This window comes from Scyliorhinus torazame, chromosome 1, assembly GCF_047496885.1.
Source record: "Scyliorhinus torazame isolate Kashiwa2021f chromosome 1, sScyTor2.1, whole genome shotgun sequence".
Taxonomy (NCBI): domain Eukaryota; kingdom Metazoa; phylum Chordata; class Chondrichthyes; order Carcharhiniformes; family Scyliorhinidae; genus Scyliorhinus; species Scyliorhinus torazame.
In genome coordinates this window covers 364,878,466-364,901,949 of record NC_092707.1, presented here as the reverse complement: position 1 = coordinate 364,901,949, position 23,484 = coordinate 364,878,466, and the positions used below count along the sequence as shown (strand labels likewise).

The 23,484-nt window shown below is 48.3% G+C and overlaps 1 protein-coding gene and 1 pseudogene across 1 annotated transcript in view; both read right to left on the bottom strand.

Annotated features, from left to right (window-relative positions):
* Positions 1 to 23,484, bottom strand: part of msh2 (mutS homolog 2 (E. coli)) — a 117,756-nt gene that overhangs the window by 48,585 nt on the left and 45,687 nt on the right. Inside the window, exons 8-10 of the mRNA XM_072511135.1 lie at positions 15,013 to 15,122; positions 12,452 to 12,575; positions 4,158 to 4,308 (exon numbers count right to left, since the gene is read on the bottom strand). Of these exons, the coding sequence (XP_072367236.1) occupies positions 4,158 to 4,308; positions 12,452 to 12,575; positions 15,013 to 15,122 (385 nt within the window). The remainder of the gene's footprint in view (positions 1 to 4,157; positions 4,309 to 12,451; positions 12,576 to 15,012; positions 15,123 to 23,484) is intronic.
* LOC140430952 (U2 spliceosomal RNA) lies at positions 7,483 to 7,683 on the bottom strand (annotated as a pseudogene).

The window sequence follows — 23,484 nt, the reverse complement described above, 5'->3', positions numbered from 1 at the left end:
GTAAAAGCGGAGCCTTGTGATGCCCAGCACTGTGCTTAGCTGCAGGGAATAGACTCATTTATTATATCAAATGAACTGTCATATTCCGCAGCAGTAACTGTGCAATTTAGGATGAATGCAAAGAGTTGGAGGTGGGTGGCATTAAAAGAGATTCACGCCATGCTCACCGATAACTCTGCCAAGAGGAAAAAGGCAGCCACGTATCATGCCATGGCTTGGAGCATGCCACGTGATTGTGTGGACAGAGGAAGTCGTCAGTGGAGCATGAGAGAGAAATGTGGAGTCAGTGGAGCATGTGCTGGATAGACTTAGCTGGAATTGGACCACGGTGTCATGATGACCGAAGGTCAACTTTACTGAAGAATATGGAGAAATGGAGGACAGCCATGGAGAATGAAAGTGGGAATCACAGCTAAACCAAAATCCCCAAACATTCCCGCAGCAATCAGGAGCAGAAGCCCTGGCTTGTGTGATCTGCTCTTCCCCCCTCCCCACACTCCCCTCTTACTCATAGCCCAGGAGCAGCAAGTATGGCAGAATGAAAACTGCAACTTTGAGCTAGGCAGAAAGTTAAAAGACAGGACCTCGAGGGTTGTAATCTCGGGATTACTCCCTGTGCCACGTGCCAGTGAGGCTAGAAATAGGAAGATAGAGCAGACAAACACGTGGCTAAACAGCTGGTGTAGGAGGGAGGGTTTCCGTTATCTGGACCACTGGGAGCTCTTCCGGGGCAGGTGTGACCTGTATAAGATGGACGGGTTGCATCTAAACCGGAGAGGCATAAATATCCTGGCCGCGAGGTTTGCTAGTGTCACACGGGAGGGTTTAAACTAGTATGGCAGGGAGGTGGGCACGGGAGCAATAGGTCAGAAGGTGAGAGCATTGAGGGAGAACGAGGGAATAGGGACAGTGTGGCTCTGAGGCAGAGCAGACGGGGAGAAGTTGCTGAACACAGCGGGTCTGGTGGCCTGAAGTGCATATGTTTTAATGCAAGGAGCATTACGGGTAAGGCAGATGAACTTGGAGCTTGGATTACTACTTGGAACTATGATGTTGTTGCCATTACAGAGACCTGGTTGAGGGAAGAGCAGGATTGGCAGCTAAACGTTCCAGGATTTAGATGTTTCAGGCGGGATAGAAGGGGATGTAAAAGGGGAGGCGGAGTTGCGCTACTTGTTCGGGAGAATATCACAGCTATACTGCGAGAGGACACCTCAGAGGGCAGTGAGGCTATATGGGTAGAGATCAGGAATAAGAAGGGTGCAGTCACAATGTTGGGGGTATACTACAGGCCTCCCAACAGCCAGCGGGAGATAGAGGAGCAGATAGGTAGACAGATTTTGGAAAAGAGTTAAAACAACAGGGTTGTGGTGATGAGAGACTTCAACTTCCCCAATATTGACTGGGACTCACTTAGTGCCAGGGGCTTAGACGGGGCGGAGTTTGTAAGGAGCATCCAGGAGGGCTTCTTAAAACAATATGTAAACAGTCCAACTAGGGAAGGGGCGGTACTGGACCTGGTATTGGGGAATGAGCCCGGCCAGGTGGTAGATGTTTCAGTAGGGGAGCATTTCGGTAACAGTGACCACAATTCAGTAAGTTTTAAAGTACTGGTGGACAAGGATAAGAGTGGTCCGAGGATGAATGTGCTAAATTGGGGGAAGGCTAATTATAACAATATTAGGCGGGAACTGAAGAACATAGATTGGGGGCGGATGTTTGAGGGCAAATCAACATCTGACATGTGGGAGGCTTTCAAGTGTCAGTTGAAAGGAATACAGGACAGGCATGTTCCTGTGAGGAAGAAAGATAAATATGGCAATTTTCGGGAACCTTGGATGACGAGTGATATTGTAGGCCTCGTCAAAAAGAAAAAGGAGGCATTTGTCAGGGCTAAAAGGTTGGGAACAGACGAAGCCTGTGTGGCATATAAGGAAAGTAGGAAGGAACTTAAGCAAGGAGTCAGGAGGGCTAGAAGGGGTCATGAAAAGTCATTGGCAAATAGGGTTAAGGAAAATCCCAAGGCTTTTTACACGTACATAAAAAGCAAGAGGGTAGCCAGGGTAAGGGTTGGCCCACTGAAGGATAGGCAAGGGAATCTATGTGTGGAACCAGAGGAAATGGGCGAGGTACTAAATGAATACTTTGCATCAGTATTCACCAAAGAGAAGGAATTGGTAGATGTTGAGTCTGGAGAAGGGGGTGTAGATAGCCTGAGTCACATTGTGATCCAAAAAGACGAGGTGTTGGGTGTCTTAAAAAATATTAAGGTAGATAAGTCCCCAGGGCCTGATGGGATCTACCCCAGAATACTGAAGGAGGCTGGAGAGGAAATTGCTGAGGCCTTGACAGAAATCTTTGGATCCTCGCTGTCTTCAGGGGATGTCCCGGAGGACTGGAGAATAGCCAATGTTGTTCCTCTGTTTAAGAAGGGTAGCAAGGATAATCCCGGGAACTACAGGCCGGTGAGCCTTACTTCAGTGGTAGGGAAATTACTGGAGAGAATTCTTCGAGACAGGATCTACTCCCATTTGGAAGCAAATGGACGTATTAGTGAGAGGCAGCACGGTTTTGTGAAGGGGAGGTCGTGTCTCACTAACTTGATAGAGTTTTTCGAGGAGGTCACTAAGATGATTGATGCAGGTAGGGCAGTAGATGTTGTCTATATGGACTTCAGTAAGGCCTTTGACAAGGTCCCTCATGGTAGACTAGTACAAAAGGTGAAGTCACACGGGATCAGGGGTGAACTGGCAAGGTGGATACAGAACTGGCTAGGCCATAGAAGGCAGAGGGTAGCAATGGAGGGATGCTTTTCTAATTGGAGGGCTGTGACCAGTGGTGTTCCACAGGGATCAGTGCTGGGACCTTTGCTCTTTGTAGTATATATAAATGATTTGGAGGAAAATGTAACTGGTCTGATTAGTAAATTTGCAGACGACACAAAGGTTGGTGGAATTGCGGATAGCGGTGAGGACTGTCTGAGGATACAGCAGGATTTAGATTGTCTGGAGACTTGGGCGGAGAGATGGCAGATGGAGTTTAATCCGGACAAATGTGAGGTAATGCATTTTGGAAGGGCTAATGCAGGTAGGGAATATACAGTGAATGGTAGAACCCTCAAGAGTATTGAAAGTCAAAGAGATCTAGGAGTACAGGTCCACAGGTCATTGAAAGGGGCAACACAGGTGGAGAAGGTAGTCAAGAAGGCATACGGCATGCTTGCCTTCATTGGCCGGGGCATTGAGTATAAGAATTGGCAAGTCATGTTGCAGCTGTATAGAACCTTAGTTAGGCCACACTTGGAGTATAGTGTTCAATCCTGGTCGCCACACTACCAGAAGAATGTGGAGGCTTTAGAGAGGGTGCAGAAGAGATTTACCAGAATGTTGCCTGGTATGGAGGGCATAAGCTATGAGGAGCGGTTGAATAAACTCGGTTTGTTCTCACTGGAACGAAGGAGGTTGAGGGGCGACCTGATAGAGGTATACAAAATTATGAGGGGCATAGACAGAGTGGATAGTCAGAGGCTTTTCCCCAGGGTAGAGGGGTCAATTACTAGGGGGCATAGGTTTAAGGTGAGAGGGGCAAGGTTTAGAGTAGATGTACGAGGCAAGTTTTTTACACAGAGGGTAGTGGGTGCCTGGAACTCACTACCGGAGGAGGTAGTGGAAGCAGGGACGATAGGGACATTCAAGGGGCGTCTTGACAAATATATGAATAGGATGGGAATAGAAGGATACGGACCCAGGAAGTGTAGAAGATTGTAGTTTAGTCGGGCAGTATGGTCGGCACAGGCTTGGAGGGCCGAAGGGCCTGTTCCTGTGCTGTACATTTCTTTGTTCTTTGTTCTTAACTCTGGCTAAGACCATCAGTAAATGCAGCGCAAGATGACAGATCAGACCTGGTATGGAAGGTTCAGCTCCTTAGTGGAAATGTATTTGAGCAACTGTTTTTATTTGTGCAAAAAAACCTAGAATATCTAATAATGCATGCCTCAGTATTGAACTTGAGTCAATGTAACCTTCAAATCAATATCAACATTCTCAAAGCAGAGATGGAAAGTGAAAATTTTGGATATTTGATATCCGTCCAGTACAATAGGCTTCTCCAATTCCCATCTAAATGACTGACTATTACAATAAAAACAGAATTCTAACCCATTGGTGAATCGAACTCCATTCTTCTGGATATCTATGGTGTTAAATTTCTTATTGTTACGAAGAGCCTTCTCCTCCTTGCAAGTGACACGGAAATAATAACCCAATTGAGCATTTGACTCCAGTTTCACAGTCTTGCCGGCTTCAAGACCTGCATGTAAATTGAACAAATAATAATTTAATGAACGCATTCCACAGATATTCAATTATTCCACAGATATTCAATTACTAAGTATTCATTATTTTTTACTTACCAAGCCTGTTCTCTCCCAATAACACCTTCCTCAACAATGCACAATTACCAACTCACATTGACACCATCAATGATGCTCCTGGTATAGTCCAGTGCTTACTTGCAGCTACCTTGTTCTTGATCTGACATTCACAGTGGCAATGCAAGTTGGAAGAGGATGTCAGTGCACCTCAGATTTAATGCAACCCAGGCAGAAAAAGTAAAGGAACACCAGTTGGAATCTATCCCAATCTATTCTGGTACTGAAAAAGGAAACGTCTCATGGGAAAGTAGGAAACACAAGCTGAATTCTCCGCTGCCCGCCACCAGCAGCAAGAATTGGGATCAGGCGGAGAATAACACACAAGTGAAATATCGCGATTTGCGCCGATTCCAACACCATGCTCCGATCCCTTCTGACGGTGTCAACAAAGTTTGCGCTACGAGCCGATGGGTCCATGCGTTATTGGCATGGATTAAAATCTCATTAGCAGGTTGAACATTTCATGCTCCACCCCTTCGCAATGCTCCACTCCCCTCAGGCGGAAATCATATGAGCACGAATTGGTGGTGGAAGTATTTACTATTTTTAAAAAATATATTTATTTTAAAAATTTCATATTAATCGAAACAAACCGAAACAATCAAACTGAAATACACAATAGAAGAGAAAAACATTCACAAACCAAGTTGTCTTTAACACAAAAACCAACCGAAACCCCTAACAGCTGACGGCGAATAACTCCTGAAAAGAAGAAATGAATAGTTGCCATCTTATTTTTTAAATATTTTATTCAATACATTTTCACATTTTTACACAAAATATCAGAACAGCAAAACAACTCAACAAACAACCACAACCCGCCTGCCCCCTGACAGCAACACCCCGCACTTACAGGACACAGTCAGCACAGGAGGAGGTTAAGGGGGTTAAAATGGGATGGGGGGGGGGGGGGGGGGGGGGGGGGGGGAGGAGAAGAGAATGGCTACCCTCATTGGAACAAAAGATTTATGCTTGGAGTGATCCAATCTAGGCTCCAAGACACAGTTCAGGTCTCCACCCAAGATAAGTTGATTAGTGTCTAAATTGGAGAGGGTATTAATAAAATTCATATTGTCCTAGTTCGGGACGTAAATGTTAACCATAACTATCATTTATCCCAACAATGTAACACTTCAACATACCAATCGACAAAACCGAAAACTCAATTACACTGCACCCAACTTGTTTTTTTTAAATGAAAGAGTCTGCCTCTCCCGATGTGTCAACGAAATAGCCTTTTCCATCCAAAGTTACTCTGAGCCGGCTCGGGTAGACCAAACCGAACCATATTCCACCTTTATACAGGGCGGCCTCGTGTCCACTCAACACAGCCCTCTTTGTCGCCAGCTCCATATCCTTGTCTTGATGGAACCTGATGGCGTGGCCTTCTCACTTAAAGCCGCGGTGCTCCTTCGCCCATTTCAAAATTCTCGTTTCCTTGAAACTGTGGAACCTCACCATCACCACACGTGGTGGATCGTTAGGTCAAGGCCTCAGCCAGCACGTATGATAGGTTCAATCTAACTCGGGCGGGGATGTGAATCCACCCTCACCCACCATCTTACCGAACATGCCTGAGAAGTACTCAGTGGCTATTAGGCCTTCCATTCCCTCCGGCAACACCACAATCCAAATATTTTGCCTCCGCAACCTAGTTTCTAGGTCATTCGTCTTGGCCCTCAACAAGTTATTTGCTTTGATCACTGAAGCCAGCTCAGATTCCTGCGTGGCAATACGATCGCTGTGGTCAGTCAGGGCTACTTCCATATCTTTGATTGTGGCTCCCTGGGCTTCCATGATCTGATTAATTTTCCCCATAGCCGCTCGAATTAGGGCCACCGCCTCTTCAAATGATTTCCTACAGCCTTCTGACCTAATACGTTGGTGCGCCAAGGTATGTGAAAGCACCTCAGCCGTTAGTGGAGTGGACGGTCCACCAGAACCCGACCAAAGACGTGCCGGATAGGTGGATTGGCCATGATAAATTGCCCTTAGTGACCCCCCCCCCCCAAAAAAAAAGGTTAGGAGGGGATAGTGGGTTACGGGGATAGGGTGGAAGTGAGGGCTTAAGTGGGTCGGTGCAGACTCGATGGGCCGAATGGCCTCTTTCTACACTATGTTCTGTGTTGTTCCGCCATTCAATCAGATCACGGCTGATCTCTTACTAGTCTCAAATCCACCTCCCCACCTGTTGCCATGTCCCTTTAACCCATTTTTAAATTAGAAATATAGCTATCTCCCTCTTGAAACCACTTTATGACTCAGATTCCACTGCACTATGGGGCAGCACAATACACAAATTCACCACCCTCTGCGAGAAATAGTTCCTCCTCATTTCAGTTCTAAATCCACCGCCTGTCAACCAATATCCATGACCTCTCAGTGTAGATTGCTCCACAAGGGGGAACATTTGGTCTACGGTTACTTTATCAATATCATTTAGTATTTTATACACCTCAATTAGATCCCCTCTCATCCTTCTAAACTCCAGCGAGTATAAGCCCAAACTGTTTAATCTCTCCTCATATGTCAACCCTTTTTAGAGTGCCCAATTATTTTGTTCCAATTAATTGCGGAATTGCCTGGATGAAGGAGAAAGGAGGGAGGATGACATTTGCTGCTGCCTGGTTTATCTGAAGCTCACCGAATGTTACAGGGAGCTGCAAGAGAGGGAAAGCAGTCTTCACAGGTGAAGGTTGGCCTGTACTGGCTTGGATAGAAGTCCAGCCTAGGACTGGATTGAAACACTGCCTGCCTCCCGGCATTTCCAGAGCTTGTAGCAGAAGGAGAGATGGGGCCAGGACAGTTTGCTGCCTGTTCCGTCTACAGGGCCCTTGGAGCTGGGACGGTTTGTAGTTTGCTGACTGTATCATCCACAGAGCCCTGGGGCCTGAGGCCTCCCAGCAAACAGGAGGTTGTTGCAACACTTGGAAGGGGACGAAGAAGAAAAGAAGGTTGGTGCAACTGTACTTTATCTTGTTTTCATCTGCCGATAATGCCGAGACGGGATAATATCCTTGGACTGTTTTGTTGGGCTCTTTTCTTTTTTTAAATTTTACCCTTTCTGAGTTACCAAGCCAGGGCGCAGAGTGTGGGTTAGGGGCGAACCCCTAATCCAGCTCCTCGCCTGCTCCAAAAAACTAATTCAAATTGAATCCAGTTCATGGTCCCCACAAGAGAGACATACCAGATCTGAACCCAAAGGCTCAATCTACAGACACTTGATCTTAGCCAAAAGGCCGAGAAGCGATGTTTTGTTGGGCTGAAGACCCTGTCCCCCACCCACCCACCTGCTGCTGGATCGAAGACCTTTTGAGGGACCAACCTGCAAGACTTTCCTTGGCACCGGCCTGTCCTTTTGGGCCTTACCTTCCTGCTCCTTCCACCCCTTTCCTCCCTTGTACTTGGGGCACACCACGGTCAGCTGTGTGCCCCATCCTCCTGTGCCTCCCCCCCTCCCCTTCAGTTACTCTCCCTCCCCTTTCTCCCCTATCGTCCACCACTGACTGGGATGGGCAACACCGCCTACGCCGGTGGTGGGACCCTCTACAGCCACCTATGCGGGAGTGGTAGCCTCCACCCTCCCCACTGTTCTGGAGGCTAGGTAACCGTTTCGCCACATGACCCAAAAACTTGGGGTGAAGTGCTTCGCCCACCCCACCATGTCAATCGAGGCCTGCTTCTGTGCTATGGCCGACGTTGTTGGCCCTTCAGCCAGTTTAGCCTCGAAGGTTTATGGCAAAGCTGTCTTCTTTTTGAGAGCCGAGCAGGCGGTCCACCTCGCCCTGGAAAAAGGGTTCACTGTGGGCAGGATCTACCTGGCAGTGGAACACCTGGAGGCCACTGCCAAGAGAGTTATTCGCTCTAATGTCGCACCTTTTATTCCCACAGAGCTCCTCCTCACCCACCTCCATGAACTGGGGGAGGTATGGTCAGGGGTGATACCGCTCCCGCTCGGCCTCAAAGACCCCACCCTCAAGCATATTTTCTCTTTCCGGCTAGAGGCCTTTGTTTGCCTGGCCCAGGAGGGGGCCCTTTTGGGGACAAAATCTACAGCATCTTCTGGTCTGCAGGTGTGCGGTGCCACACCTGCAAGAAGATGGGGCATATTAGAAAAAATTACCCCACCTCTAACACTGCCGCTGATGGTGCCGCCGCCCCCTCTACTTCCACTGGCATGGAGGCGAGCAGACAGCCGCGTGGTCGGAAGGGTGAGAGGAAGACCAACAGGGCGATTCGCCAGCGGTCAGGTTTGGATCCTTCTGACCCTCTGATCCAACACCTAACTGGGCTGGTTTAGCACAGTTGGCTAAATAGCTGGCTTGTAAAACAGATCAAGGCCAGCAGCGCGGGTTCAATTCCCGTACCAGCCTCCCCGAACAGGTGCCGGAATGTGGCGATTCGAGTAACTTCATTTGAAGCCTACTTGTGACAATAAGCAATTTATTTCATTTCATCCGGACTGACCCAGTGCCCCTGGCTACTGACTCGGGTGCAGCCGTTACGCCTCACCCCACCATCACCCAGCAACACCCTCAGCCCGGTGACATTTCGCCATCGGACGCCGGGCCCTACGACACTTCTGCGCAGGCCCCTGTGGATGGCGGTAGTGAGGTGCACGACCTCGAACCAAAGGGTGTTCTGTCCCAGCCACAAATTCTGGAGAGAAGCATTGAGGGTCAAGGCGTCTGCCTGGAGGGGCCTCCAGAGATAGAGGACTCCCCGGTGTGTGACCCTCTCCACTGCAAACAGCGTCACTCCAGGTTCTTTTCCATAGATGTCACGCCCAATCCCCGAAAGAAAAGAAGCGGGGGGATAGTGAGGAAATCCCAGCAGCTACCGCTGTTCCCCGAGCAGGGTGCTTCGGGTCAGACGGGACCCTAGAGGGCCCCCCTTCCACCCAGCACAATTTAGCACCCCGGTCTTTTCAATTTCTCAGGGAGGGGGTCAGCGATAACCCCCCTGCTTCTTAGGTTCTTTGCGGGTTATAGTTTGGAAGATCCTCTGTCCCAATCGCTGTCTTCAGGCACCTCTGCCACCATCCCGAACCTGTTTCCAGAGTTATTTTCGGGGTCTTCCGGTGACCAGGCGGCGAGGGTGGCACCACCGCCTCCCACTGGCCTGGGATCCCAGGAGGAGCCTGAGGAGATCCCGCCTGTCGATGATCCCGGTGGTGGGATCAAGGCAGGCCCTGGGTTGGTTGGTGGGCCCGTGTCGCCCGCCGCACTGTGGTGGAGGATTTGGGCCAGGAGAGTGACTGTCCGAAGGCTGTCAGCCGCCCAGTGTCGGGAGCGCCGGGTGCACGTGAGGCTCTCTGCAGTGGGGTGCAGGGCTCACTCGTGCCTGACACTGCGTTGCCCCTCACCCACTCTGGGGGACTCCCAGAATCTGGCACATCATAATTGGAAGGTTCTTTTGTTTTTCTGCCTCCGCAGGTGTTTCAGGCAGTGTCCTATTGGGCCCCCCCCCTTCACCAACATTCCAACTCCCTCCCTCCCCACCAGCCTCCTTTCCCCTCTCTCCCCATCACCTCTTCCTTTCCCTTCTGTTGGTACAGAGGCGAGGGTATCTGGTCTCTCCAGCGCAAAGTTTAGTGAACTGTTTTAATAATCAGAGTATCCACCCCCCCTCCCCGTACATTGGTACTGAGGGGAGGGTACCTTGTTTCTCCAACACAAAATTAGTGTTTGTACCGTTTGGCCTTGTATATATTTTTTACTGTTTTAATAAAAAGATACGGCCAATCCACCTAACCTGCACATCTTTGGATTGTGGAGGTGAAACCCACGCAGACATGGGGCGAATGCGCAAACTCCACACGGACAGTGACCCGGGGCCGGGATCGAACACAGACTTCAACCCTTCCATCCCCAGAATCAATCTGGTGAACATCCTCTGAACTGCCTCCAATGCCACCACATCCTTCCTCAAATAAGGAGACCAAAACTGGACACAGTACACCAGATGTGGTCTCACCAACACCCTATACAATTACAACACTTCCCTACTTTTATACTCCAATCCTTTTGCAATAAACGCTAACATTCCATTTGAATTTTTAATGACATGCTGTACCTGCATACCGACTTTGTGATTCATGAACAAATACACCCAGATGCCTCTGCCCAGACACATCTTGAATCTACTCTCCAGATAATATTTTGCCTTTCTATTTTTTTGGCTAAAATGGATAACCTCACACATGTCTACTTCCATCTTCCAAATTTTGGCCCAATCTCCTAGCCATCAAAATCTGTCCTGTAAAATCTTCATCTCCTCTTCACTGCCTACTTTCCCACCTATTTTAATATCATCCACAAATTTTGCACGTGGCTAATAAGGAGAAGAAAGTTGAAAACTATGGATTTTAAAAAGGTTTAACTTGTGTTTGGAGCCCCTCCCCATAACATATTGTTACTGGTGCTTACAGCTGAACATTACTTAGTTGTAGCCCAATCATATCAGCTCCAGAGCATCACTGCAGGAGTTCCTCATGGTGGTGTCCAAGGCACAACCTTTTTGAGCGATTTCATCAACAGCGTTCCTTCCATCATAAAGTAACAAGTAGGGGTGTTTGCTGTTGATCACATAACGTTCAGCATCATTCGTGACCCCTCAGATACAAGAAGACCTGGACAATAATCAGTCTTGGGCTGACAAGTGGCAAGTAACATTCGCACCACATAAGTATCAGGTGATGACCATCTGCAAAAAGAGAGAATCTAAACATCGCCCCATGACATTCAATGGCATTACGAATGTGGCGACTAGGGGCTTTTCACAGTAACTTAATTTGAAGCCTACTTGTGACAATAAGCAATTTTCATTTCATTTCATTTCCTGGGGGTTTTCCCATCAACCAGAAACTGAACTGGACCAGCCATATAAACACTGTGGCCACAAGAGCAGGGCAGACATTAGGAATCCTGGACAAGTAACTCATCTCCTGACTCCCCATAGCATGTCCAGCATCTACAGGGCACAAGTCTGGAGCCTGATAGAATATTCTCCACTTGCCTTGATGAGTGCAGTTTCCACGGCACTCAAGAAGCTTGACACCATCCAGGACAAAGCAGCCTGCTTGATTGACACCCCATGCACAAACATTCACGTCCTCCACGACTCATGCACAGCGGCAGCCAGGTCTACCATCTACAAGATGCACTGCAGGAACTCACCAAGGCTCCTTAGACAGCACCTTCCTAGCCATGACAACCACCCCTAGACGGACAAAGGCAGCAGACGCATGGGAACACCACCACTGCAAGTTCCCCTCCAAGCCACTCACCATACTGACTTGATCCTTTCAATAATGAAAAAAGCTTCTCTACCAGACTCCTGATTTCAAAAACCTCTATCAAACTTCTTTTTTTTATTTATTTGTTCATGGGACGTGGGCATACAGGCTGTGCCAGCACTTATTGCCCATCCCTTGAGGGGACAAATAAGAGTCAACCACATTGCTGTGGGTCTGGAGTCACATTTAGGCCAGACCAGGTAAAGACAGCAGATTTTGTTCCCTAAAGGACATTAGTGAACCAGATGGGTTTTTACGATAATCAACAATGGTTTCATGGTTATCTTAATTCCAGACTTCTATTGAATTCAAATTTCACCATCCGCAGTGGTGGGATTTGAACCTGGGTCTCCAGGATTTACTAGTCCAGTGACAATACCACTGCACCAGCGCCTCCTCATATGAATGAAACATATATATGTTCTACTCGTTGCAGTAACATTTATAATTCCTGACAAAGTTGTTAATAATTATTGCTGGAGCCAAGCAAGGGCTTTACTCTGCGATTCATCATGCCCGATGCTGATACCAAGTTCCCAAAATGGAAAGTTCATTGATGTCGGTTAACTTTGATTGCTAACATTCCTGTGAAGCCCCTCTGGGTAACATACTATAGAAGTGCAAGATATTAATCTTGATTCATGAACACAAAATGGAAAAGTGCTCAGATCAAATGCGAATATTAAAAAAAAGTACAGATTTATCTCAGAACCATTTCATACCTAGCTCCCTGGCAGCTTGGTTGAGTGTTGACTGCATACTTTTCTCCAGGTCATCCATCTTCTCCCTCAGCTCAGTTAGATTTGGGTCAAAGGATGGCTTCACTAGGAACTCATGGTTTTCCACCTGTTAAATCAAGCGATTACTTTTAGCCTAATTAATTCCTTCATTATTGCAAAAGGAGGCCACTCAACACGCTGGAGTTCAGCTGGTATCTATTTCTATTCTACATGGACTACAGGAGAAGGAAGTTATAAAAATAAACCATTCGTAAATGCACAGAAACTCAGCTGGATAAAGATACTGAAAGGGACTGAAATAATGATCTAGAGTACAAAGAAAGATTTGCATTCATTAGGTGCCTTCCATGACCTCAAAAATGCCTCAGTCAGTGGAGTGCTTTTGATGTTTAGTCACTGCTGTAGGAAACTCAGAAACAAACACTAAATCACTCATTTTGTACAAGTCAGTTGGAAGTTGTTTGATTTTTCTGTATTTTTGTGGATCTATTGTTCAACACTCATTTCCATACCAAGTGAAGGCACCACCTGTCACAAAGCTGAACAAGTCATTTTACTAAAGACTAATTAGACCCCTTGACATGGATTTTTCTCCAGCAGCCCTGCCATCACCAATGAAACTCCTTTATCTCATTTCCACTGGAAAAGCACCTGCTCAGCTCTCAAATAGGACCACGTATTGGCACACAAAAGACCAAAGAGGAATTTATTTTATCCTACAGCTCCAGCATTACAAATGGGGTTGAATTCACCTGCAATGTTGGTTCAAGTAAATCGAAGCACACCATCACTTGGAGCAAGCACTATCCAGACAGATTAGTTTCCCAAACCAAGACACTCATCTGTCCTTAATATCACCCTGGGAATGGCCCTCAGGAGTTAGGTTAACTCAAAAGCAGTTCCTAGTCACATACTAGGTGCAGTTAAAGCCTCTTTTCATACATTGCGGACAGCTCCTTTGCTGGAACATGGCTACAGTTGTCAACACTATACCTAATGCACAAATTGGATGAATTAGAATTTCTTACGTTTATGATTGACCAGATATCACAGGATGACAGTTGGGTTACAGTACAGGAGGCCATTTGGTCCGTCATTTCTGCACCAGCTCCATAAAGGAGCAACTCGCCTTTTGCCACTTCCGCTTTCTTCACGTAGCCTTGCACATTTATGTTTCAGAGAATAGCCCCGGTTGAACCTGCCTCCACCATACTCTCAGGCAGTACATTTCGGATCCTAACCACTTCCTGGGTGAAAAAAACCTTTCCTCATGTCATCTCATATAATGGGAAACTAGAAATTACAGCCCCTCCCACAACAGAATTATAATTTTCTAAGGAATTTAAACAGGCCTTGCAAATTAAAATCCTTATGACTTTCAATAAAGTAATTAGATTGCCAATCAGTACATTCTGAAAATGCTGCAAAATGAATCCAATTCCTCAAATACAATTAGCAGTGGCTAGATTAGGGAATTAATAAAAAGTGTTACATATGAACTTCTTTTCCTTTAGCCCCACAAAGTCGCCTGCACTTCTTTTCAGAGACAAATTGGTGGAATGGGCAGAGAGGAGACAGATGATGTTCAATGTGGAGAACTGCACAACTCTGAAAGGGGCTGCAGGAACAAAGAACCCGACCGAGCGTGTATGTGCACAAATCACTGAAGGTGGCAGGACAGGTTGAGAGAGCAGTTAATAAAGCATACAGTACCCTCGGCCTTATAAATATGGGAATATAGTAAAGGAGCAATGAGGTTAGGTTAAACTTGTAGGAGACTGGTTGGGTCTCAGCTGGAGCACTGTGTCCAGAACAAAAGAACAAAGAACAAAGAAAAGTACAGCACAGGAACAGGCCCTTCGGCCCTCCAAGCCTGCGCCGACCATGCTTCCCGTCTAAACTAAAATCTTCTACACTTCCGAGGTCCGTATCCCTCTATTCCCATCCCGTCCAGTCCTGGGCATAGACTTTGGGAAGAATGTGAAGGCACTGGAGAAAGTGCAGAAAAGATTCACAAGAATGGCTCCAGTGCGAAAGACCTTCAGATACGGAGACAGATCGGAGAAGTTAGGACTGTTTTCCTCTGAGAAGGGAAGGCGGAGAGGTGATTTGTTGGAGGTATCCAAAATCATGAGGGGACAGGACAGACTAGAGAGGAAGAAAATATTCCTGCTCGGGAAAGGATAGAGAACGAGAGGGCACAGATTTAAAATAATTTTCAAAAGAAGCAAAAGCGTTGAGAAGAAAAAACATTCCCGACATGAAAAAGTTACGGTCTGGAATGCACTGCCCAAGATTGTAGTGGAGGCAGGTTCAATTGAGACATTCAAAAAGGAATGAGACTGTTATTTGAAGAAGAATGGGCAGGGTTATGGGGAGAAGGCAGGAGAATGGCACCAAGTGGATTAATCATTCGAATATAACTGATGCAGACATGATGGGCCGAATGGCCTCCGACAGCACTGTAACAATGCTATGATTCTATGATTCTGATTCAAACTTGAAAAACCTCACATATTAACTCTCTCAATTAGACCACTTACCTGATTCATGTCCAACGTGGTCTCAATCAATTCTTGAAACTTGGCGAAATCAGAGATGAGGTCCGTCAGTGGGGACAGAAACACAGCTTTCAATAACATCTGGTGTACTCCTGTGAAAACAATTTGAGTTGATCACATTAGAGAAGCTGTGGCAATCAATAAGGGAGATTTACTTAATGAACATACCTTTACTAAAATAGTAATATTTCACTGAAGGCACAACAAAATGGGCCACAATGTATTGATCAAATAAGTGAACCAATAGCACATTCATATACAAGGGCGGCACAGTGGTTAGCACTGCTGCCTCACAGCTCCAGGGTCCCGTGTTCAATTCCAGCCTTGGGTGACTGTGTGTGAAGTTTGCACTTTTTCCCCATGTCTGCGTGGGTTTCCTCCAGGTGCTCCAGTTTCCTCCCACAGTCCAAAGATGTGCAGGTTAGGTGGATTGGACATGCTAAATTGCCCCTTAGTATCCAAAAACGTTAGGTTGGGTTACGGGGATGGATGGAGATGTGGGCTTAAGTGGGGTGCTCTTTCCAAGGGCCGGTGCAGACTCGATGGGCCAATTGACCTCTTTCTACACTGTAGGGATTCTATGATATGGTCCCACAACTTTCAGGAAATGCAAAATTGCGGTCTAAGATGCATCACTTCACTGTTAGCTTCTTAAAAACAACAATCTACTTTCTGATATTGAAACACGTGTTGACATGAAACTACTACTATATTCACCTGATAAATACAAATACTATATCAGATGAACTCATCACGAAAAGTTAATCCTTATCCATTCAGTTCTAATCCTTATCCATTCAGTTCAAATACCCTTTTAATGATTGCCAATAAAGCTCACGTGCACGAAGCATTAACTACAGCGTGGAATCTCATTCCTTCAGATTTTAATTGTTGGAGATTTTTTTTAAATGTAAAAATTTTAAATTTTTTCAGCTTATTTTTCTAATTCAACCTTTCTTTCCCGTTCTAATTCTTTCTGTACCTGATTTGACATTTAGTTCACCCGTTCTGATTTTCAATTCTTTTTCCGTCCTTGCCGTGTTAAATTCACAATCCTTCAGTCTGACAGGTTAAGAAGATACTGAGTTGCTTGCCTGTTCACACAGATCCTACAAGCCCACTGTCGCTTGCTGCCCTGCATCCGTCCAATATCAGCAACTTGCTGCACAAATATTTACAAACCTCAATTTGCAAGGACACGTCTAACTAAAAGATGGACAATGTTAGATGCCTTGCCGCAGAAAATTATGGGTCAATTACCATAATTCTTAACAAATGGTATTGGCTTTTATTTGCAGCCTTTCAATACTTCTGCTATATCAGCTTAATAGCACGGTAGCACAGTGGTTAGCACCGTTGCTTCACAGCTCTAAGGTCCCAGTTTCGATTCCCAGCTTGGGTCACCATCTGTACGGAATCTGCACGTTCGTCCGGGTGCTCCAGTTTCCACCCACAGTCCAAAGATGCGCAGGTTAGGTGGATTGGCCATGCTAGATTGCCCTAAAGGTTAGGTGGAGATACTGGGTTAATGGATAGGGTGAGGTGTGGGCTTAAGTAGGGTGCTCTTTCCATGGGCCGGTGCAGACTCGATGGGCCGAATGGCCTCCTTCTGTAAATTTTATGATTCTATGATAATCTAGGCTGACACTTTAGTGTAGAGCCGAGCACAAGATGCAATGTATGATGTTTATGTGATGAGAGTTCAGGGCCTATATTCTGCTTACCTAAACAGGCCACTAAGTTAGAAATTCCAATGTAATTACCCAAGAGTAGAAAGGTTCCCGGGTGCGCTGTTCAGCATCTGTTCCTTTATCAACAACATCACAACAAATTAGCTGGTCACTGCCTCGTTTTCTTTTGTGGGATATTGCTGTTGGCTGTGCTTCAGTCGACTGTCACATCAGGCTACAGAACATGGTCGATGACATTTCAAAAAAATAACTGAACAGTAAAAGGCCGCGGGACGTCCGGTGACGGCGGGCGGGAGGCAGCCGCACATTGGAGGGCTCCCGTTTGGAAATGGCATTTTCGGGGTTTAACGCCCGATCCCAGGGGCAACAGAGGCAACAGAGGCGGAAAAAGCAGGAAGACGGCACAGTGAAGGGAAATGTCGAAAACAAGTAAAAAAAACGGCCGTGAAAAAAGCAGCTGAAAGTCCATCGGGGAATGGAAAGGTCACTGTGGGGACGACAAGGAAAGTGGAGGCTGGGGCACCAGGGGAGGCCACATTGTCCACGGCTGAAGAAATGACTATGGTGATGGCTGTGGAACTCGAAATGCAGTTCACTAAGCACATGGAGGCGATGAGGAAGGAGATGGGGGCGGTATTGAAAGCACTGGTGGAGGAGGCAATTGCCCCGGTGAGGGCGGCGGTATTGAGCGTGGCGGTATTGAGCGCAGTAGCGGAGCTGCGGGAGCAAGGCAAGGCGCTGAAGGAGGTGGAAGAGACATTATTGCAGCACAGTGATCAAATTACCTCGATGGAAGGAGATGCGGACTGTGATAGAGATCAACAAGAATCTGCGAGCCAAAATGGACGACTTGGAAAACAGATCCAGGCGACAGAATCTGAGGATTGTGGGTCTTCCGGAAGGAGTGGAAGGCCCGATGAGTATTTTGCCACGATGTTGGCGAAGCTATTGGGGGAGGGGGATGATCCCATCCGATATGAACTGGATCGGGCTCACCGGTCGTGGAGGCCTGTACCAAAGGAGAGTGAGCCGCCAAGAGTAGTAACTGTGTGTTTTTGTAGGTACAGCGTGAAGGAGAAGGTCCTGTGCTGGGCAAAGCAGAAGCGGGTGGTGCAGTGGGCTGGAGCTGATATACGCATGTATCAGGACTATACGGTGGAGCTGGCGATGAGGCGGGCTGCCTTCAGCTGGGTGAAAAAGGCACTGTACATCAGCAAGGTGCAGTGCGGAGACTTCCGGGTGCAGCGATGACCAGCTGAGTTGCACGTTTCGGCAGCTCCCGGTGAAACGGACTTTTGGGCTCTTGATAGGAGCCCCAATGGCAATTTTGACGGCTAAAAACACTGTGCGGTAAACCAGGAGGGAATCCCCCCTGGATACGGATGAAAAAAGGAGGAGAAAGTGGCCGGATTGCAGTGGATCCTTTAGAACAGCGGCAAGGAAGGCAAGCAAAAATCAAGATGGCGTCGGAAGGTGGCAGTTTAACATGGGGCCCTGAACAACAAGAGTTCTTGAAATGCTGTTTGGAAGAGCTCAAAAAGGAAATGAAGAAAGAGCTGTTGGCCCCGATACTACAGGCGATCGAAGGGCTAAAGGAGGAACAAAAGACCCAGGAGCGGGAGCTTCGGGTCGTGAAGGCAAAGGCAGCCGAGAATGAGGACGATATACAGGGCCTGGTGGTGAAGACGGAGACGCATGAGGCACATCAGAAACGATGTGTGGAAAGGTTGGAGGCACTGGAGAACAATGCAAGGAGGAACAACCTGAGGATTCTTGGTCTTCCTGAAGGTGCGGAGGGAGCGGACGTCGGGGCATATGTGAGCACGATGCTGCACTCGTTAATGGGAGCGGAGGCCCCGGCGGGTCCGTTGGAGGTGGAGGGAGCATACCGAGTGATGGCGCGAGGACCGAGAGCAGGAGAAATTATTCCCAGAGCCATAGTGGTGAGATTCCTCCGTTTTAAGGATGGAGAAATGGTCCTTAGATGGGCAAAGAAAACTCGGAGCAGTAAATGGGAGAACGCGGTGATCCGCGTTTATCAAGACTGGAGTGCGGAGGTGGCGAGAAGGAGGGCGAGCTTTAATCGGGCCAAGGCGGTGCTTCATAAAAAGATAAAATTTGGAATGCTGCAACCGGCAAGACTGTGGGTCACATATCGAGGGAGGCACCACTACTTTGAGACGGCGGATGAAGCGTGGACTTTTATTGTGGAAGAAAAACTGGAATGAGCGGGTTATTAAAAAGAACGTTTGAACAAAGTGGTGGGGCGAATGTGGGGGGCGAAGAGGGGGGTTAAAAAGGGGGGAAAGAGGAGTTTTATGTACTAATCCTGCGATGTGGTAACTTTTCTCTCTTCCACAGGTGGTGATGGGGGGAGGGGAGGTGGAGGAGATGGGGCGTTGGCCATTGGGGGCGGGGCCAAGGGAGAAGCGCGGGCTTGGTTCCCGCGCTATGATAATCATGGCGGGAATAGAGAAGCAGGAAGGAGGGGGCGTCGCACGGTGCGAGCCGAGGTCACGGGGGGAAGCCGAGGTCGGCCAGAGTTTGCTGACTTCTGGGAGCAACATGGGGGGAGTAATTATGCTAGCAGGGGATCTAGCGGGGGGAGTAGGAGGGGGGAATTACTTGGTTGCTGCTGCTGGGGAGAGGGGGGAACTGGTATGGGAGGGGATGGGCAGGGGGGCACCGCCTGGGGGAGATACAGCTGCGTGGGAACCGGGTGAGGAGCTGGAAAAAGGGGATGGCTAATCGACAAGGGGGGGGGGGGGGGGGGGTAGGAAGCCCCCCAACCCGGCTGATCACGTGGAACGTGAGAGGGCTGAACGGGCCGATAAAGAGGGCACGGGTACTCGCACACCTTAAGAAACTTAAGGCAGATGTGGTTATGTTACAGGAAACGCACCTGAAACTGATAGACCAGGTTAGGCTACGCAAAGGATGGGTGGGGCACGTGTTCGATTCGGGGCTAGATGCGAAAAACAGGGGGGTGGCTATATTAGTGGGGAAGCGGGTAATGTTCGAGGCAAAGACTATAGTGGCGGATAACGGGGGCAGATACGTGATGGTGAGTGGCAAACTACAGGGGGAGACGGTGGTTTTGGTAAACGTATATGCCCCGAACTGGGATGATGCCAATTTTATGAGGCGGATGCTAGGACGCATTCCAGACCTAGAGATGGGAAAGCTGATAATGGGGGGAGATTTTAATACGGTGTTGGAACCAGGGCTGGATAGGTCGAAGTCCAGGACTGGAAGGAGGCCGGCAGCAGCCAAGGTACTTAAAGATTTTATGGAGCAGATGGGAGGTGTAGACCCGTGGAGATTTAGCAAACCTAGGAGTAAGGAGTTCTCGTTTTTCTCCTATGTCCATAAAGTCTACTCGCGAATAGACTTTTTTGTGCTGGGAAGGGCGTTGATCCCGAAGGTGAGGGGAACGGAGTATACGGCTATAGCCATTTCGGATCACGCTCCATACTGGGTAGACTTGGAGATAGGGGAGGAAACAGGAGGGCGCCCACCCTGGAGAATGGACATGGGACTAATGGCAGATGAGGGGGTGTGTCTAAGGGTGAGGGGGTGCATTGAAAAGTACTTGGAACTCAATAATGGGGAGGTCCAGGTGGGAGTGGTCTGGGAGGCGCTGAAGGCGGTGGTTAGAGGGGAGCTGATATCAATAAGGGCACATAAAGGGAAGCAGGAGAGTAAGGAACGGGAGCGGTTGCTGCAAGAACTTTTGAGGGTGGACAGACAATATGCGGAAGCACCGGAGGAGGGACTGTACAGGGAAAGGCAAAGGCTACATGTAGAATTTGACTTGCTGACTACGGGCACTGCAGAGGCACAATGGAGGAAGGCACAGGGTGTACAGTACGAATATGGGGAGAAGGCGAGCAGGTTGCTGGCACACCAATTGAGGAAAAGGGGAGCAGCGAGGGAAATAGGGGGAGTGAGGGATGAGGAAGGAGAGATGGAGCGGGGAGCGGAGAGAGTGAATGGAGTGTTCAAGACATTTTATAAAAAATTATATGAAGCTCAATCCCCGCATGGGAGGGAGAGAATGATGGGCTTCTTGCATCGGCTGGAATTTCCCAAGGTGGAAGAGCAGGAAAGGGTGGGACTGGGAGCACAGATCGAGGTAGAAGAAGTGGTGAAAGGAATTAGGAGCATGCAGGCGGGAAAGGCCCCGGGACCGGATGGATTCCCAGTCGAATTCTATAGAAAATATGTGGACTTGCTCGCCCGGTATTGACGAGGACCTTTAATGAGGCAAAGGAAAGGGGACAACTGCCCCCGACTATGTCTGAAGCAACGATATCGCTTCTCTTAAAGAAGGAAAAGGACCCGCTACAATGCGGGTCCTATAGACCTATTTCCCTCCTAAATGTAGATGCCAAGATCCTGGCCAAGGTAATGGCAATGAGAATAGAGGAATGTGTCCCGGGGGTGGTCCACGAGGACCAAACTGGGTTTGTGAAGGGGAGACAGCTGAACACGAATATACGGAGGCTGTTAGGGGTAATGATGATGGCCCCACCAGAGGGGGAAACGGAGATAGTAGTGGCGATGGATGCCAAGAAAGCATTTGATAGAGTGGAGTGGGATTATTTGTGGGAGGTGTTGAGGAGATTTGGTTTTGGAGAGGGGTATGTTAGATGGGTGCAGCTGTTGTATAGGGCCCCGATGGCGAGCGTGGTCACGAATGGACGGGGATCTGCATATTTTCGGCTCCATAGAGGGACAAGGCAGGGATGCCCTCAGTCCCCATTATTGTTTGCACTGGCGATTGAGCCCCTGGCGATAGCGTTGAGGGGTTCCAAGAAGTGGAGGGGAGTACTTAGAGGAGGAGAAGAACACCGGGTATCTTTGTTATGCGGACGATTTGCTACTATACGTGGCAGACCCGGCGGAGGGGATGCCAGAAATAATGCAGATACTTGGGGAGTTTGGGGATTTTTCAGGGTATAAATTGAACATGGGGAAAAGTGAGTTGTTTGTGGTGCATCCAGGGGAGCAGGGTAGAGAAATAGAGGACCTACCGTTGAGGAAGGTAACAAGGGACTTTCGTTATCTGGGGATCCAGATAGCCAAGAATTGGGGCACATTGCATAGGTTAAATTTAACGCGGTTGGTGGAACAAATGGAGGAGGATTTCAAGAGATGGGGTATGGTATCCCTGTCACTGGCAGGGAGGGTGCAGGCGGTTAAGATGGTGGTCCTCCCGAGATTCCTCTTTGTGTTTCAGTGCCTCCCGGTGGTGATCACGAAGGCTTTTTTTAAAAGGATTGAAAAGAGCATCATGGGTTTTGTGTGGGCCGGGAAGACCCCGAGAGTGAGGACGGGATTCTTACAGCGTAGCAGGGATAGGGGGGGGGCTGGCACTACCGAGCCTAAGTGAGTATTATTGGGCCGCTAATATTTCAATGGTGAGTAAGTGGATGGGAGAGGAGGAGGGAGCGGCGTGGAAGAGATTAGAGAGGGCGTCCTGCAGGGGGACTAGCCTACAGGCTACGGTGACAGCCCCATTGCCGTTCTCACCGAGGAACTACACCACAAGCCCGGTGGTGGTGGCTCCACTGAAGATTTGGGGACAGTGGAGACGGCATAGGGGAAAGACTGGAGTCTTGGGGGGGTCCCCGATAAGAAACAACCATAGGTTTGCCCCGGGGGAATGGATGGGGGATATGGAATGTGGCAAAGAGCAGGAATAACGCAACTGAAAGATCTGTTTGTGGATGGGAAGTTCGCGAGTCTGGGAGCGCTGACCGAGAAATATGGGTTGCCCCAAGGGAATGCATTCAGGTATATGCAACTGAGGGCTTTTGCGAGGCAACAGGTGAGGGAATTCCCACAGCTCCCGACACAAGAGGTGCAGGACAGAGTGATCTCAAAGACATGGGTGGGGGATGGTAAGGTGTCAGATAGATATAGGGAAATGAGGGACGAAGGGGAGACTATGGTAGATGAACTAAAAGGGAAATGGGAAGAAGAGCTGGGGGAGGAGATCGAGGAGGGGCTGTGGGCAGATGCCCTAAGCAGGGTAAATTTGTCGTCCTCGTGTGCCAGGCTAAGCCTGATTCAGTTTAAGGTATTACACAGGGCGCATATGACTGGAGCACGGCTCAGTAAATTTTTTGGGGTGGAGGATAGGTGTGCGAGGTGCTCGAGAAGCCCAGCGAATCATACCCATATGTTTTGGTCATGCCCGGCACTACAGGGGTTTTGGATGGGGGTGACAAAGGTGCTTTCAAAAGTAGTGGGGGTCCGGGTCGAACCAAGCTGGGGGTTGGCTATATTTGGGGTTGCACAAGAGCCGGGAGTGCAGGAGGCGAGAGAGGCCGATGTTTTGGCCTTTGCGTCCCTAGTAGCCCGGCGCAGGATATTGTTAATGTGGAAAGAAGCCAAGGCCCCGGGGGTGGAGACCTGGATAAATGACATGCCAGGGTTTATAAAGCTAGAGCGGATTAAGTTCGTTCTAAGGGGGTCGGCTCAAGGGTTCACCAGGCGGTGGCAACCATTCGTCGAATACCTCGCAGAAAGATAGATGGAATGGAAAAAAGAAGGCAGCAGCAGCAGCCCAGGATCGGGGGGGGGGTGAGGAGGAACCAGAAGGACTCTCAGGGTTGTTAATATATACTGTATAATATGTATAGGTCGTTGCGACAGATAATTATATATTGGACTGTTAAATTATATTTTTGGAGAGTGTTACTTGTGATAAGGCAGTTGCCAATTAGGGTTAGTTTTCATTTTTGTTATTTATTAT